This window comes from Macaca fascicularis, chromosome 19, assembly GCF_037993035.2.
Source record: "Macaca fascicularis isolate 582-1 chromosome 19, T2T-MFA8v1.1".
Classification (NCBI taxonomy): Eukaryota; Metazoa; Chordata; class Mammalia; order Primates; family Cercopithecidae; genus Macaca; species Macaca fascicularis.
This window is the reverse complement of record NC_088393.1, coordinates 20,069,171-20,084,595: the sequence shown is the minus strand read 5'-3', so window position 1 is coordinate 20,084,595 and position 15,425 is coordinate 20,069,171. Positions and strand designations below refer to the sequence as shown.

Below are 15,425 nucleotides of genomic sequence, written 5' to 3'. Positions count from 1 at the left end.
GTCACGGAGGGAGCATCCCCCAGGCCCCTGGCCTCTGGTTCGCCAGCCCCAGAGTATTAGAATTTTGGTTGGAATCGGACAGAATATCAGGCCTCCACTAGGGGGCGCCATGGCTCCAGCGGGGCCCAGGTGGTTTCAGGGCTCTAAGAGACAATCTGGGCAAGGGAATCAGCGGGGTCGCGGGTTGTGGGAGCTCCTGAGAGGGGCTCTCCGGGACGGGTGGATTCTGCAACCATTCAGGGAGGAGGGGGCTGGGGCTCCGTGGGATTCGGGGTAGCACAAATATCTGGGAGGGAAACTATGGCCTAGATGAAGTCTTAGGATGCCCAGTTCAGGGGCACTGCAGCCTCCAGTGGTCGCTTAGGGGGCCCTGGCCCGACCCAGTTTCAGGCGGCTCAGGTAGAGGAGGTCACTATCAAGGCTTCCGGGCTACGGGGGCGTGGTCCGGTATGGGGGCGTGGTCTCTGCTGGGCGGGGCGACGCGGAACCCGGGTGGCGGCCTCTGCGGCGGCAGGAAATCGGGGCTCGGCCCCGCCGGCGCGCGACCCCATCCCCATCCCGGTCCCCGCAGAGCGATCCCCGGGCCCAGACATGGACGCAGCAGAGCCGGGTAGGGGGTTGGGGATCCGGGAGGGGTCTCCCCCAACCATCCCCTGCTTCCTACATTGAGGGGACACGCTTGTCCCGCTCCGTCCCGAAAGCCAGGAGAGGAGTTCCTGAATGGGAAGGACCCAGGGATCCTCCATTGTGGGGAGCCCTATGCCTGGAGGGGTTCGGGACGCCAGCCCTTGATTCCCCCTCCCGCTTTTGATCCCTCACCCCAGACGCCTGGGGGAGGGGGCCCAGGAAGGGGAAGTGGCTGCTTCTGCTTCTGATTTTTGTGATGGGGGCAGGGTGCTGAGGGAGAGGGCAACGCGGTAGGATCCCCACAGAGCTCCTCTATAGCCTTGGGGAGCCGGCAGTGCTGGTCTGGGCCCCCTAGGAGAGGGGGCAGGGGGGCAGCAGCAGAAATGTGGCAGGGTCCGACTTGGTGTTTCCGGCCGTCTTTGTGTCTGTGTTGTGTATGTGGAGTGTCATTCGGTCTTTATGTCCCTCATGGCTTCAGTCTCTCCATGTGTGTTTCTGCCTCAGGCTCTGCCTGGCTGTCCCTTGTGTATTTCCATCTGTCTAGCCTGGGTCCATGTGGTTCCATTGTGAGGCCGGCTCTCTTCTCCGAACAGCCTGGATGCATCTGGGGCATCTGTTTTGTTGGTTTGCTTCTGGGTGCAGGCAGACCCAGGGTGTGGGTGTCTCTGTTCCCCGAGCAGCTGTCTCTGGTCTCTGGTGGTGTGTGAGTCCATCTGCCTGCCTCAAGTTGGCCCCAACCAAGCCCTCCTACTCCTCTCTTTCTCTCTCTCTTTCCCTTTCTCTTCCGCCCCCTCCAAATGAGACTGGTTGAGGTGCCGTGGGTGGAGGGAGGCAGTGGTTAGCCCATGTATTACACTCCCCTCCCCCAGGGCTCCCCCCGGCTCCTGAGGGCAGGAAGAGGTACAGTGACATCTTCCGGAGCCTGGACAACCTCGAAATCTCACTGGGGAACGTGTGAGTCTGAGCCTGGATCACCCCCAAATCCTGCCAAGATGCCCCAAGCCCCTAACCATTTAGGTGCCCTGAAGTCCCATTTGGAACCTGTAACATCTGGACCTACATGCCTAATAACCAGAGAAATCTAGGATGGGAGCCTCCAAAATGCCTGGGTATCCCAAAAGTGTCCCCCTAAATAGACTGGAAATCCCCAAAGTGGTCCTAGAACCCTACATATTCTTGTAACCCCTTAATACATTTGCGATCCCTATAATCCCACTCTATGAACCCCAAAGTTACCAGGGGCCCTTCAGACCCTTTTTCAAGTCCCATTTTAAAAAAACTCACCTGATTCCCCCAAAACACCATTCTTCAGACCTCCTAGATACAAGAGATGCCACAGAGGTGATGTTTGCCACAAACAACCCTAAGGTCCCCAGCACCCCTTGGCAGGACAGACTGGGTGTAAGGTGGCATCCTGACACATCTTTATCCCCCAGGACCCTTGAGATGCTGGCTGGAGACCCTCCACTCTCAGAAGACCCAGAACCTGACAAGACCCCCACAGCCACTGCTGTGAGTGGGGAGTAGGGGAATAGGGAGGAAGGCCTCAGGCAGAGGGGGCCTTAGGAAGGCCAGGTCCCTGCCCTGTTTGCTTCTGAATACTGTCTCCCTCCCCCACAGACCAACGAAGCCAGCTGTTGGAGCGGCCCCTCCCCAGAGGGTCCCGTACCCCTCACAGGTAGGGGGGTCTGGAGGCCAGGACAGTGGGGACAGAAAGCAGTCTTTCCTTCAACAAATCACCACTGACCCCCTCTTCCATGCGAGGCATCGTTTAGGTTTTGGGAACATGGTAGTACACACAACAGATCTCAGTCCCAGCCCTCAGGGAGACCCCAGGCAGGGTGGAGGCTGAGGTAGGAGGTTCACTTGAAGCCAGGAATTCGTGACCATGCTGGGCAACAGTGAGACACCATCCCTACCAAAAGAAAAAAAAAAATGTTTTAATTAGCTGGATGTAGTAGTGTGTGCCTGTAGTCCCAGCTACTTTGGAAGCTGAGGCTGGAGGACTGATGAAGCCTAGGACTTTGAGGCTGCAGTGAAATATGATCGTGCCACTGCACTGCAGCCTGGATGACAGAGCAAGACCCTGTCCAAAAAAATCAAACACAGGCTGGGTACAGTGGCTCACGCCTGTAATCCCCACACTTTGGGAGGCTGAGGCGGGCAGATCACCTGAGATTGGGAGTTCGAGACCACACTGACCAACATGGAGAGAGCTCGTCTCTACTAAAATTACAGAAAATTAGCCAGGCGTAGTGGTGCATGCCTGTAATCCCAGCTATTCAGGAGGCTGAGGCAGGAGAATCGCTTGAACCTGGGAGGCGGAGGTTGTGGTGAGCTGAAATCACGCCATTGCACTCTAGCCTGGGCAACAAGAGCAAAACACTGTCTCAAAAAAATAAATAAATAAAATCAAAAATCAAAACCAAAAAACAGTGAATCTGTAAAATTGCAACCAGGACAAGTGATCCCAAAGCAGCATTTGGGGAGCTGTGAGGCTGTAGGACAGGGGCCACTGGTCTGGTCTGGGGGCTTAGGGAAGACATCCATAGCAGACTAGGGTGCAAAGGTCAGAGGTCCATCCATTTTCCCCAGGGGAGGAACTGGACTTGCGGCTCATTCGGACCAAAGGGGGTGTGGACGCAGCCCTGGAATATGCCAAGACCTGGAGCCGCTATGCCAAGGAACTGCTTGCCTGGACTGAAAAGAGAGCCAGCTATGGTGAGGACCCCTTCCACCCAGCCCCAGGCACCAGGCAGTCCCCAGACCCCAGCTAGACCCAGAGCCCTGCTCTCTCTTCCCCCAGAGCTGGAGTTTGCTAAGAGCACTATGAAGATCGCTGAAGCTGGCAAGGTGTCCATTCAACAGCAGGTAGTCATCACTAGACCCCCCAGAGAGCCCAACCCCCACTAGAACCTCACCCTTGCCCCCCACAGATCTTCAGTATCCTCCTACACCACTCTGTCTCCCCCAGAGCCACATGCCTCTGCAGTACATCTACACCCTGTTTCTGGAGCATGATCTCCGCCTGGGAACCCTGGCCATGGAGACAGTGGCCCAGCAGAAAAGAGACTACTACCAGGTGAAGGAGCGGGACGGAATGTTACAGAGGGTACCCTGCTGTCCTTCCTCCCAGCAAGCTGGGAGGAAGGCACCACTACCAACATCGCCATTTCACTGATGAGGAAGCTGAGGCCCAGGGATGCTCGGGAACTTGCCCAAGGTTACCCAGCAAAGATTCAAGCTGGGCTTCCTGTGTAATTGCAAAACTTCACTTTACTTTTTTTCTTGAGACACAGTCTCTTGCTCTTTTGCCCAGGCTGGGGTGCAGTGGTGCGATCTCAGCTCACTGCAACCTCCGCTTCCTGGATTCAAGCAATTCACCTGCCTCAGCCTCCTGAGTAGCTGGGATTACAGGCGCCTGCCATCACACCCGGCTAATTTTTGTATTTTTAGCAGAGATGGGGTTTCACCATGTTGGTCAGGCTGGTCTCCAACTCCTGACCTCAGGTAATCCACCTACCTTGGCCTCCCAAAGTGGTGGGATTATGGGTGTGAGCCACCACGCCCAGCCAAAAACTTTGTTTTTGTTTGTGGGGAGGGGCACGAGGTGCTGAGTGTTCTCAGGAGGAAAGCCTTGGTGTCTCTGCTTCCAAGCAGAAGGGATGGGGTGACTTGAGACTTCTGGACACAGGGGTTGGGGAGAGCAGGTCTGGAGGAGACCCCAGGAGGAGAATACTGACTCAGAAAAGGGTCCAGCCAGGCACAGTGGCTCACGCCTGTAATCCCAGCACTTCTAGAGGCCAAGGAGGGAGGATTGCTTGAGCCCAGGAGTTTGAGACCAACCTGGGCAACACAGTGAGACCCCCCACTCCCGTCTCTACAAAAAAAAAAAAAAAGTTTTTTAATTAGCTGGGCCTGGTACACATGTCTGTAGTGCTAGCTACTAGGAGGCTGAGGCTGGAGGATTTCTTGAGGCCAGGAGTTCGACTAACCTGGGCAACACAGTGAGATCCCTGTCTTTATCTACCAAAAAAATTTTATTTATTTATTTTATTTTATTTTATTTTATTTTATTTTTTGAGACAGAGTCTCACTTTATCATCCAGGCTAGAGTGCAGAGGCATGATCTCAGCTCACTGCAACCTCCACCTCCCGGGTTCAAGCGATTCTCCTGCCTCAGCCTCCCAAGTAGCTGGGACCACAGGAGTGTGCCATCACATCTGTATAATTTTTGTGTTTTTGTAGAGACAGGGTTTCACCATGTTGGTCAGACTGGTCTCGAACTCAACTCCTGACCTCAGGTGATCTGCCCACTTTGGCCTCCCAAATGCTGGGATTAAAGGCATGAATGAACACACCTGGCTAACCAAAAAAAAAAAAAAGAAATTGTTTTTTGAATTAACTAGGCCTAGTGCACATGCCTGTAGTCCTAACTAACTGAGAGGCTGAGGCAGGAGGATTGCTTGAACTCAAGAGTTCAAGTTCAATGCTGCAGTGAGCCGTGATTGCCCACTTGCACTCCAGCCTGGGCAACAAGAGCAAAACTCTGTCTCAAAAAAAAAAAAAAAAAAAAAAAAAGACTCCAGAGGCGGCAAAGCACATGGCGCAGGAATGGAAGGACTGGGTGGCTGCTTCTGGGGTCGCCCTAAGGCAGCGTCTCCATCCCCATCCCCAACCCTTGCCAGCCCCTCGCCGCCAAACGGACTGAGATTGAGAAGTGGCGGAAGGAGTTCAAGGAGCAGTGGATGAAGGAGCAGAAGCGGATGGTGAGGCTTGGAATGGGTGGAGGGGTAGGCTAAGAGAGAGGCCTGGACGCTGACGTTCTCCTCATCGATGATCCCCCAGAATGAGGCGGTGCAGGCACTGCGGCGCGCCCAGCTGCAGTATGTGCAACGCAGCGAGGACCTGCGGGCGCGCTCCCAGGGGTCCCCTGAGGACCCGTCCCCCCAGGCCTCGCCGGGACCTAGCAAGCAGCAGGAGCGGCGGCGGCGCTCGCGGGAGGAGGCCCAGGCCAAGGTGGGCACCCGGCCCCGAGCCTGTGCAGCGCTTTGGCTCCCCCTGCCCTCTGCTCTCGCCCACACGCGCCCCACCCCGCCCCTGGCCTCCGGTTTCCCCAGGCGCTGGAGGCCGAGACGCTGTACCAGGCCTGTGTCCGCGAGGCCAACGCGCGGCAGCAGGACCTGGAGATCGCCAAGCAGCGAATCGTGTCGCACGTGCGCAAGCTGGTGTTTCAGGGGGATGAAGTGCTGAGGCGGGTGAGGCCCATCTCCAAGGCCATCCCCCCCTCACCCCGTTGGGGCCCCGACTGAGTGCCCCGCTCCTCGCCCCTAAGCCACCCTGGGAACACCAGGACTAGGCCATTTCCCTCGACAGCCAGTTCCCGCCCCCAGACCCATTGTCTCCGCTCCACCCCATGAGATCCTGTCCCCTGGATGACCAGCCCCTGCTCTGACCACGCCTGGGTCCCCTGGCCGACTGCCCTAGTTCCTAAGCCGCCCAGGTGCGTCCCAAACCCTGACCCCGCCCCAGCTCTGGCCCTGCCCCCAGGCTCCCAGGCCCCGCCCCTCCGCAACCTGGTGTCTCCACCCGGCAGGTGACCCTGGGTCTTTTTGGGCTGCGCGGTGCGCAGGCGGAGTATGGCCCCAGTGCCTTCGCGGCCCTGGCCGAGTGCTGTGTGCCCTTTGAGCCGGGCCAGCGCTACCAGGAGTTCGTACGGGCGCTGCGGCCCGAGGCCCCGCCGCCCCCTCCGCCCGCCTTCTCTTTCCAGGAGTTCGTTCCCTCCGTGAACAGGTGGGTCACTGGAGCAGGGAGTTGGGAACGAGCCCTGGAATCGCGATGCCAGGCTGTTGGCACCGCAGGCTGGGTACTCGAGGTCAGAGAACGCAAAGCCTTAGTGGAATTTAGTACTCCAGGCTCTCGGGGGTCTTAGGAGGCTGAATGGGTTGTCCCAGTCCTAGGGGCAGGGGCAGGAATTTGGGGCTACTGTACTGCAGGGGCCACAATACCCATGGGTGTCAGGGCCTGCAGACCCAAGTGCTTGGAGTTGGTACCTAGACATGACGCCTGGGTGCCATCACCACAGGCCAGTTTCCTGGGATTCAAACCTTCAAACCTCTGTTTTCTCAGCTCCCCTCTGGACATCAGAAAGAAGCTCTCTGGGCCTCTACCTCCAAGGCTGGATGAGAATTCAGCTGAGCCAGGCCCTTGGGAGGATCCGGGCACAGGCTGGCGCTGGCAAGGTGAGTGCAATGAGGGCCGGGTGGGAGTGGTGCCAGGAGTTCATTCCACCCACATATAGGTGGGCTACAGGAGTGGGGTTTGGGAGCAAGGGACCATCCTTATTGACCTGTCCCACCTAGGGACTCCAGGCCCCACTCCGGGCAGTGATGTGGACAGCGTGGGTGGCGGCAGCGAGTCTCGGTCCCTGGACTCTCCCACTTCCAGCCCAGGTAGGGATAGGACCTGGTCCTGACCCACACTCCACCTGTGACCATCCTCCAGCCCCTGGTCAAGCTCTGACCCTCAATCTTTATCATTTCACCTCTGACCTACCTGACACCCCTGACCTATTTCCTCAACCTCTTTTTTTATCTTTTTAAAAATTATTTATTTGTTTATTTGAGACAGAGTCTCATTCTGTCGCCCAGCCTGGAGTGCAGTGGCATGATCTCACTGCAACCTCCACCTCCCAGATTCAAGCAATTCTCCTGTCTCAGCCTCTGGAGTAGCTGGGATTATAGGTGTGTACCACCACACTGGCTAATTTTTGTATTTTTTTAGTAGAGATAGGGTTTCACCATGTTGGCCAGGCTGATCTCGAACTCCTGACCTCAGGTGATCCACCTGCCTTGGTCTTCCAAAGTGCAGGGATTACAGGTGTGTGCCACTGCGCCCAGCCTTTTCTTTCTTTCTTTTTTTTTTTTTTTTGAGACAGAGTCTTGCCCAGGCTGGAGTGCAGTGGTACAATCTTGGCTCACTGCAACCTCCGCCTCCCAGGTTCAAGCGATTCTTGTGCCTCAGCCTCCCGAGTAGCTGGGACTACAGGTGCCTGCCCCCATGCCTGGTTAATTTTTGTATTTTTAGTAGAGACAAGGTTTTGCCATGTTGGCCAGGCTGGTCTCAAACTCCTTGCCTCATGTGATCCTCCTGCCTCGGCTTCCCAAAGTGCTGGGATTACAGGCGTGAGCCACCGCGTCCGGCCTATTTCCTCAACCTCTTGATCCAGCTTATGAACCACACCCCAGGCTGCTGACCCAATTCTCCAACCCTTAACCACTGACCTGTCCAATCCCCCTCCTGACCTCTGACCCCTTAGGAATTAGTGGGTAGTTCTAGAAGCCCTAAAAACTAAGAGTGCCTCCACAGCCCAGGAATCTCCCATGATTCCTCTGACCCCAGGCGCTGGCACGAGGCGGCTGGTGAAGGCTTCGTCCACAGGCACTGAGTCCTCAGATGACTTTGAGGAGCGAGACCCTGGTGAGGCTGAAGCAGGGTAGGGCAGGATGGGACAGGGCAGGGCAGGAGGTGGACCAGGCACCCCTGACCCTGTCTCCCTGCAGACCTGGGAGATGGGCTGGAGAATGGGCTGGGCAGCCCCTTCAGGAAGTGGACGCTGTCCAGCGCGGCTCAGACCCACCGGCTGCGGCGACTTCGGGGCCCGGCCAAGTGCCGCGAATGCGAAGCCTTCATGGTCAGCGGGACGGAGTGTGAGGAGGTGTGGCCCGGGCTAATGACCAAATGACCTTTGCTGATCCCTGATCATCTCCCTGACCTGAGCTTCCTACAGCCTTTCTGCCCCCGGGACCCTAACCTGATGTCTCCCATGAGCCCCCATTCCTTGAGGATCCCTGTAACCTTCTCTTCCCCTACTGGTCCCTAATGACCTCCCTGTCCCTGTGACCTTCCCTGCAGTGCTTTCTGACCTGCCACAAGCGCTGCCTGGAGACTCTCCTGATCCTTTGTGGACACAGGCGGCTACCAGCACGGACACCCCTCTTTGGGGTCGACTTCCTGCAGCTACCCAGGGACTTCCCAGAGGAGGTACCCTTCGTGGTCACGAAGTGCACGGCTGAGATAGAACACCGCGCCCTGGATGTGCAGGTGCTGCCCTGACCCTTTATCATCCCCAGAAGTGTGACCGAATCAATGGCCTGATCACGAACCGGGCATCTGTTTCTCACCCTCACCCTGCAGGGCATTTACCGGGTCAGCGGGTCCCGGGTCCGCGTGGAGCGGCTGTGCCAGGCTTTTGAGAATGGCCGAGCGTTGGTGGAGCTGTCGGGGAACTCGCCTCATGATGTCTCGAGTGTCCTCAAGCGATTTCTTCAGGAGGTGGGTGCTCAGGACACTGAGGGGAACGTGGGCAGGGGCCCTTCACAGCCCACCCACACTCGTGTTGCGCCCTCCGTTCCACCCCCAGCTCACCGACCCCGTGATCCCCTTCCACCTCTACGACGCCTTCATCTCTCTGGCTAAGACCTTGCATGCAGACCCTGGGGACGACCCTGGGACCCCCAGCCCCAGCCCTGAGGTTATCTGCTCGCTGAAGACCCTCTTGGTACAGCTGCCTGACTCTAACTACAACACCCTGCGGCACCTGGTGGCCCATCTGTTCAGGTGTGCATGGGTCCCTGAGCCTTGAAACACGACCCTCTTCCCTGGACATGCGACTACTGACTACCTTGGCTGACCCCTGACACTGACCTCTGGCCTTTGACCTGTGTTTTCTGAACTCTGAACCATAATCCATGATTCATAACCTTGGGTACTAATCCCTGACCTCCAGCTCTGGATATGTGGTTGCTGGTCTCAGACGACTTACATCTGTGACATGGGCAAGTCACCACTAGGCTGGCCTGTGGGTCCCACCCTTACCCTCAGACCAATGACCTTGCACCCTGTACCCTGACCTTTCTCTTCACACCATCCCCAGGGTGGCTGCACGGTTTATGGAAAACAAGATGTCTGCCAACAACCTGGGCATTGTGTTTGGGCCAACACTGCTGCGGCCGCTGGACAGCCCACGGGCAGCCGGTGCCATCCCTGTCACCTGCCTGCTGGACTCTGGGCATCAGGCCCAGCTTGTGGAGTTCCTCATTGTGCACTACGAGCAGATCTTTGGGATGGATGAGCTCCCCCAGGCCACTGAGCCCCCGCCCCAAGACTCCAGCCCAGCCCCTGGGCCCCTCACAGCCAGCTCCCAACCGCCACCCCTGGACCTTGACCCGGACTCCCAGCCCCCAGTCCTAGCCTCGGACCCCGGCCTGGACCCCGGCCCAGACCCCCAGCCCCACAGTGCCCTGGAGCAGCATCCCACAGCCACACCCACCGAGGTAGGAACCCACTGGGCCCACAGCCATGGAGAGGGCCTTATCTCTGTTCAATTCTCTTACCTTCTCTTTCATCTTCCTTCCTTTCCTTTAAAAATTTCCTTCATTCTCTTCCTCCCTTGCTCATTTAACTTGTGTTCATTCTGGAAGGAATAGTGAGGAATGAGCAGTGGGCAGTGATGATGTAACAAGAGGGAACAGCCCTGCACAGGTACTAACATGGGTGATCATTCATTCCTCCAACAGAATATTTATTTATTTATTTATTATTTTTTTAATTAATTTATTTTTTTGAGATGGAGTCTCGCTCTGTCACCCAGGCTGGAGTGCAGTGGCACGATTTCAGCTCACCGCAAGCTCTGCCTCCCAGGTTCACGCCATTCTCCTGCCTCACCCTCCCAAGTAGCTGAGACTACAGGTGCCTGCCACCGCACCCAGCTAATTTTTTTGTATTTTTAGTAGAGATGGGGTTTCACCGTGTTAGCCAGGATGGTCTCAATCTCCTGACCTCATAATCTGCCCGCCTCGGCCTCCCAAAGTGCTGGGATTACAGGAGTGAGCCACCGTGCCCAGCCCCAGAATATTTATTGAACACATACTATGGGCCAAGCATTGTCATAGGCACTGCAGATACATCCATGAGCTAAATATCCAAAGACCCTGCCCTCTCAGTGCCTGTGTTTCAGTGGGGAAAGGCAAACCATAAACATGACACAGTCAGTTATCTGAAATGTGATGAGGTGATGATGATAAGGGTAATGGATCATGCAAAGGTGGAGTAATGGCCGGGCGTGGTGGCTCACACCTGTAATCCCAGCACTTTGGGAGGCTGAGGCAGGCGGATCACCTGAGGTCAGGAATTCGAGACTAGCCCGACCAACAAAGAGAAATCTGTCTCTACTAAAAATACAAAAATTAGCCAGGTGTGGTGGTGTGTACCTGTAATAGGAGGCTGAGGCAGGAGAATCGCTTGAGCCCATGAAGCAGAGGTTGTAGTGAGCCGAGACCACGCCACTGCACTCTGGCCTGGGCAACAGAGCAAGACTGCTCTTTTCAAAAAAAGAAAAAAAAAAAAGTGGGGTAAGACACATGACACCAGGGAGCAGCACAGTGGGAGGTGGAGGGCAGTTTGTAGCACTAAGTAGGATGGTGGGGGCAGGTCTTAGAGAGCAGATGGACTTGAGCAAAGACTGGAAGGACGTGAAGGAGTGAGCTGGCCACATGGAGCTCAGATGAAGGGTGTTCCAGGCAAAGGGAACAGCCAGTGCAAAGGCCCCGAGGTAGGAGCGTGCCTGGTGTCTTAGGGCTCAGCCCCACCCTGTAATGAATGAGGGGAAGGTGGTATGAAGTGATACCAAAGAGGAGTGGGCCCAGGTGGCTCTGCCAGCTACCCCGACCTTGCATCTGCTATTCACAGGATGTGGACCACCACAGAGCACCTCCTATGCATAGGGCACAGACCACCACTGAATGCGCACCTGCTATGCAGGGGACACTGTAGAGACTTCCTGTTGTCCTCTCCACAGTCCTGAGAGGTAGATAGTATTAGTGAAAATCCTTTACAGATGAAACAACGAAGGCTCTGAGCAGTTAATGACCCTAAAAGGGGACTGTAAGCAGTTGGAATCTTTTTTTTTTTTTTTTTTTTTGGAGACAGAATCTCACTGTGTCGCCCAACTGGAGTGCGGTGGTGCGATCTCGGCTGACCACAACCTCCGCCTCCTGGGTTCGAGCGATTCTCATGCCTCAGAGACAAGGTTTTGCCACGTTAGCCAGGCTGGTCTCAAACTCCTGACCTCAAGTAATCCACCCACCTCAGCCTCCTAAAGTGCTGCGATTATAGGCATGAGCCACCGCACCCGGCCGCAGTTGGAATCCTTTATTTTTTTAGACAGAGTTTCATTCTTGTTGCCCAAGTTGGAGTGCAATGGCACCTCCGCCTCCTGGGTTCAAGCGATTCTCTTGCCTTAGCCTCCTGAGTAGCTGGGATTACAGGCATGCACCACTACACCCGGCTAATTTTTTTTGTATTTTTATTTTATTTATTTATTTATTTTTTGAGACGGCATCTCGCTCTGTCGCCCAGGCTGGAGTGCAGTGGCGCAATCTCGGCTCACTGCAAGCTCCGCCTCTCGAGTTTACGCCATTCTCCTGCTTCAGCCTCCCGAGTAGCTGGGACTACAGGCACCCGCCACCACGCCCAGCTAGTTTTTTGTATTTTTCTTTTTTTAGTAGAGACGGGGTTTCACCATGTTAGCCAGGATGGTCTTGATCTCCTGACCTCGTGATCCGCCCATCTCGGCCTCCCAAAGTGCTGGGATTACAGGCTTGAGCCACCGCGCCCGACTTTGTATTTTTAGTAGAGACGAGGTTTTTCCATGTTGGTCAGGCTGGTCTCAAACTCCTGACCTCAGGTGATCCGCCCACCTCGGCCTCCCAAAGTGCTGGGATTGCAGGCATGAGCCACCGTGCCCGGCCTGGAATCTTTAATAAAGGTCACCAGTCTGGATCCAGAGCTCAGTTGTGAACCAGGAAGACAGCAGCACCCGCTGCTTTGGATTGCTAGAACAGTCCATGCCCAAGGCCTGTGCTGCTGGTATCTTGCTGCATCTGCCATTCCTGAGAGCAAGGATCTATCCTGCAGCAGCCCGGAGCTGGGAAGCAGCTGCTGGTGAACTGTGGGTGTCTGAGAGCTGGAATGGCTCATGAAGTGCTCGGGACAGTGTCTGATGTGTAGACACTGCCAACCATTTAGCTAAGGATGGAACAGTAAGGTTGGTAAGGTTGCAGAGAGCAGCCCAGGATGGTAGTTCAGAGGTGCTATCTGGTCCTAATGTGGAGAGGGCTGAGCCACTCCCTGGGCTGGCTGTTTGCTAAAAAACGATTTTCCGGCCGGGCGCGGTGGCTCAAGCCTGTAATCCCAGCACTTTGGGAGGCCGAGACGGGCAGATCACGAGGTCAGGATATCGAGACCATCCTGGCTAACACAGTGAAACCCCGTCTCTACTAAAAATACAAAAACTTAGCCGGGCGAGGTGGCAGGCGCCTGTAGTCCCAGCTACTCGGGAGGCTGAGGCAGGAGAATGGCATAAACCCGGGAGGCGGAGCTTGCAGTGAGCTGAGATCCGGCCACTGCACTCCAGCCTGGGTGACAGAGCGAGACTCCGTCTCAAAAAAAAAAAAACAAAACAAAACAAAACAAAACGATTTTCCCACCCTCATGGAACCCACGGTCCAGACTCAGTGAATGACACTGCTCTGTGCTGGAAGGGCAAGCAGTACACTTATTATTATTTTTGAGACGGAGTCTCATTCTGTTGCCCAGACTGGAGTGCAGGGGCATGATCTGAGCTCACTGCAATCTCCACCTCCCAGGTCCAAGTGATTCTCCTGCCTCGGCCTCCCTAGTAGCTGGGATTACAGGCATGCACCACCACACCCGGCTAAATTTTGTATTTCTAGTAGAGACGGGGTTTCACCATGTTGGCCAGGCTGATATCGAACTCCTGACCTCAGATAATCCACCAGTGCTGGGATTACAGGCATGCACCACTATGCCTGGCCAAGCAGTACACTTATAAGGGCATCGTCTATCCCCAAACACCAAAACTGCAAAGGATGACAGGTGCACATTCAGTGCTGGTCCATGCCCTGTGCATAGGAGGAGTTCAGTGGTGGTCCATACCCAGTGCATAGTAGGTGCGAAGTCAGGGGTGGCTGGCAGAGCCACCTGAGCCCACTCCTCTTTGGTCTTACTTCCTACCACCCTTCCCTCATTCATTACAGGGTGGGGCTGCGTCCGAACACACCAGGCACGCTCCTACCTCAGGGCCTTTGCACTGGCTATTCCCTTTGCATGTGCAGGAACAAGCCCTCAGCTCTCTAGGAATCTCAAAGAACTGAGATTTTAGTGTTGGGGTCGGTTTCTCCCTGCAGATCCCAACTCCACAGAGTGACCAGAGAGAGGACGTGGCTGAAGACACCAAAGATGGGGGAGGGGAAGGTGAGTATGTTAGGGAGAGGCTCAGGAGTTCTGGGGGTGCCTTGGCCCCAGGGTGACTTGGCTAAAAGATGATTCCTGGGGGGGATATCCAGAGAACTTGGGGGTACTCTGCACTGACCACCCACCCCACACACAGTGTCCAGCCAAGGCCCAGAGGACTCACTCCTGGGGACACAGTCTCGTGGCCACTTCAGCCGCCAGCCGGTGAAGTATCCCCGGGGCGGTGTGAGGCCTGTAACCCACCAGCTGTCCAGTCTGGCCCTGGTGGCTTCCAAGCTGTGCGAGGAGAGCCCCATCACATCAGTGCCCAGAGGGAGTTTGCGGGGGCGGGGGCCTAGCCCTGCAGCTGCCTCCTCTGAGGGCAGCCCCCTGCGCCGCACCCCGCTGCCCAAGCATTTTGAGATCACCCAGGAGACAGCCCGGCTACTCTCCAAACTGGACAGTGAGGCTGTGCCCAGGGCCACCTGCTGCCCGGACGTCCAGCCTGAGGAAGCCGAGGACCATCTCTGACCACCCTGGCACACTAAATAAGGAAGAAGCCCAGATTGTGAAGACGGACGCAATCTCCCTACCTCCCACCACCTGGTGGCCAAACAGCCTGCCAGGAGTTCAATACTGGGAGAGGTCCAGAGGGTTCCTATAAGGAAAAACTATTTAATACATGGCCTATGGGAGGCCTAAAACCCTTTCGGGGGCAATGTCCTGGAATCCCCCAACTGGACACAGGTCACTGCCAAGCATCAGGGCCACTCAGGCTCAGAGGTCACTCAGGGTCAATACTCAGGGTCAATACAGGTTATGAGATCCTGGGGGTTCACCCTAGTCTCCCACCCCTGGGACAGGGGTGCTTTTGCTACTTTGGTTGTGGTCACTCCCCCACACCTGCCTGCCCCCTTGGTGGACTCGAAGTGACCTTCCTGGAGGAGGTGGGCAGTGCAGACTCCACATCCTGGTGGTGCCTGGGGTCTGATGGCCTCTAATAAACTCTGTCCTGTATGCCCTTGGGTGCATCTCTGCTAGGGGAGAGGCCAGCACGGGCAGCACTCCTTTCCCCCGTTTTACCGATCACGGGAATCAAGACCTCTTTTTTTTTTTTTTGAGACAGAGTCTTTCTCTGTCGCCCAGGCTGGAGTACAGTGGTGCAATCTCGGCTCACTGCAACCTCTGCCTCCCGCGTTCAAGCGATTCTCTTGCCTCAGCCTCCCGAGTAGCTGGGACTACAGGCGCACGCCACCACGCCCAGCTAATTTTTTTGTATTTTTAGTAGAGACGGGATTTCACCATGTTGGCCAGGATGGTTTCGATCTCCTGATCTCGTGATCCGCCCGCATCGGCCTCCCAAAATGCTGGGATTACAGGTGTGAGCCACTGCGCCCGGCCTCAAGGCCTCCTTCTTGCATCATCAAACACCCTGCAGCATCTACCTAAAGGCAGTTGGGGCTGGGCCGCAGCACCCGGCTGAG

At 56.0% G+C, this 15,425-nt stretch overlaps 1 protein-coding gene across 19 annotated transcripts; it reads left to right on the top strand.

Moving 5' to 3' along the window:
* Window positions 1–481: 481 nt before the first annotated feature.
* Window positions 482–14,958, top strand: GMIP (GEM interacting protein). Of its 19 annotated transcripts, none has more exons than XM_065535340.1 (21): window positions 482–610; window positions 1,497–1,581; window positions 2,064–2,139; window positions 2,248–2,305; window positions 3,223–3,348; window positions 3,434–3,498; window positions 3,602–3,709; window positions 5,316–5,396; window positions 5,476–5,646; window positions 5,748–5,885; window positions 6,224–6,420; window positions 6,757–6,869; window positions 6,999–7,079; window positions 8,029–8,106; window positions 8,190–8,344; window positions 8,542–8,730; window positions 8,824–8,961; window positions 9,050–9,246; window positions 9,563–9,962; window positions 13,896–13,962; window positions 14,099–14,958. In XM_065535340.1, the coding sequence occupies exons 1-21, from the start codon at window positions 592–594 to the stop codon at window positions 14,470–14,472; spliced, it is 2,916 nt and encodes a 971-aa protein (XP_065391412.1). In that variant the 5' UTR covers window positions 482–591; the 3' UTR covers window positions 14,473–14,958. The 19 variants fall into 19 exon arrangements, 13 of the variants coding, with proteins under 13 accessions (XP_065391412.1, XP_065391411.1, XP_005588613.3 ...); XM_065535339.1 differs by having other exon boundaries at window positions 7,996–8,106; XM_005588556.4 differs by having other exon boundaries at window positions 6,990–7,079.
* The last annotated feature ends 467 nt before the right edge of the window (window positions 14,959–15,425 follow it).

Excerpts from the sequence above, each read along its gene's own strand:
- GMIP (XM_045380312.2), top strand. Across the intron at positions 3,710-5,315 it reads AGAAAAGAGACTACTACCAG|CCCCTCGCCGCCAAACGGAC; the intron begins GTGAAGGAGCGG and ends AACCCTTGCCAG. Across the intron at positions 5,397-5,475 it reads TGAAGGAGCAGAAGCGGATG|AATGAGGCGGTGCAGGCACT; the intron begins GTGAGGCTTGGA and ends ATGATCCCCCAG.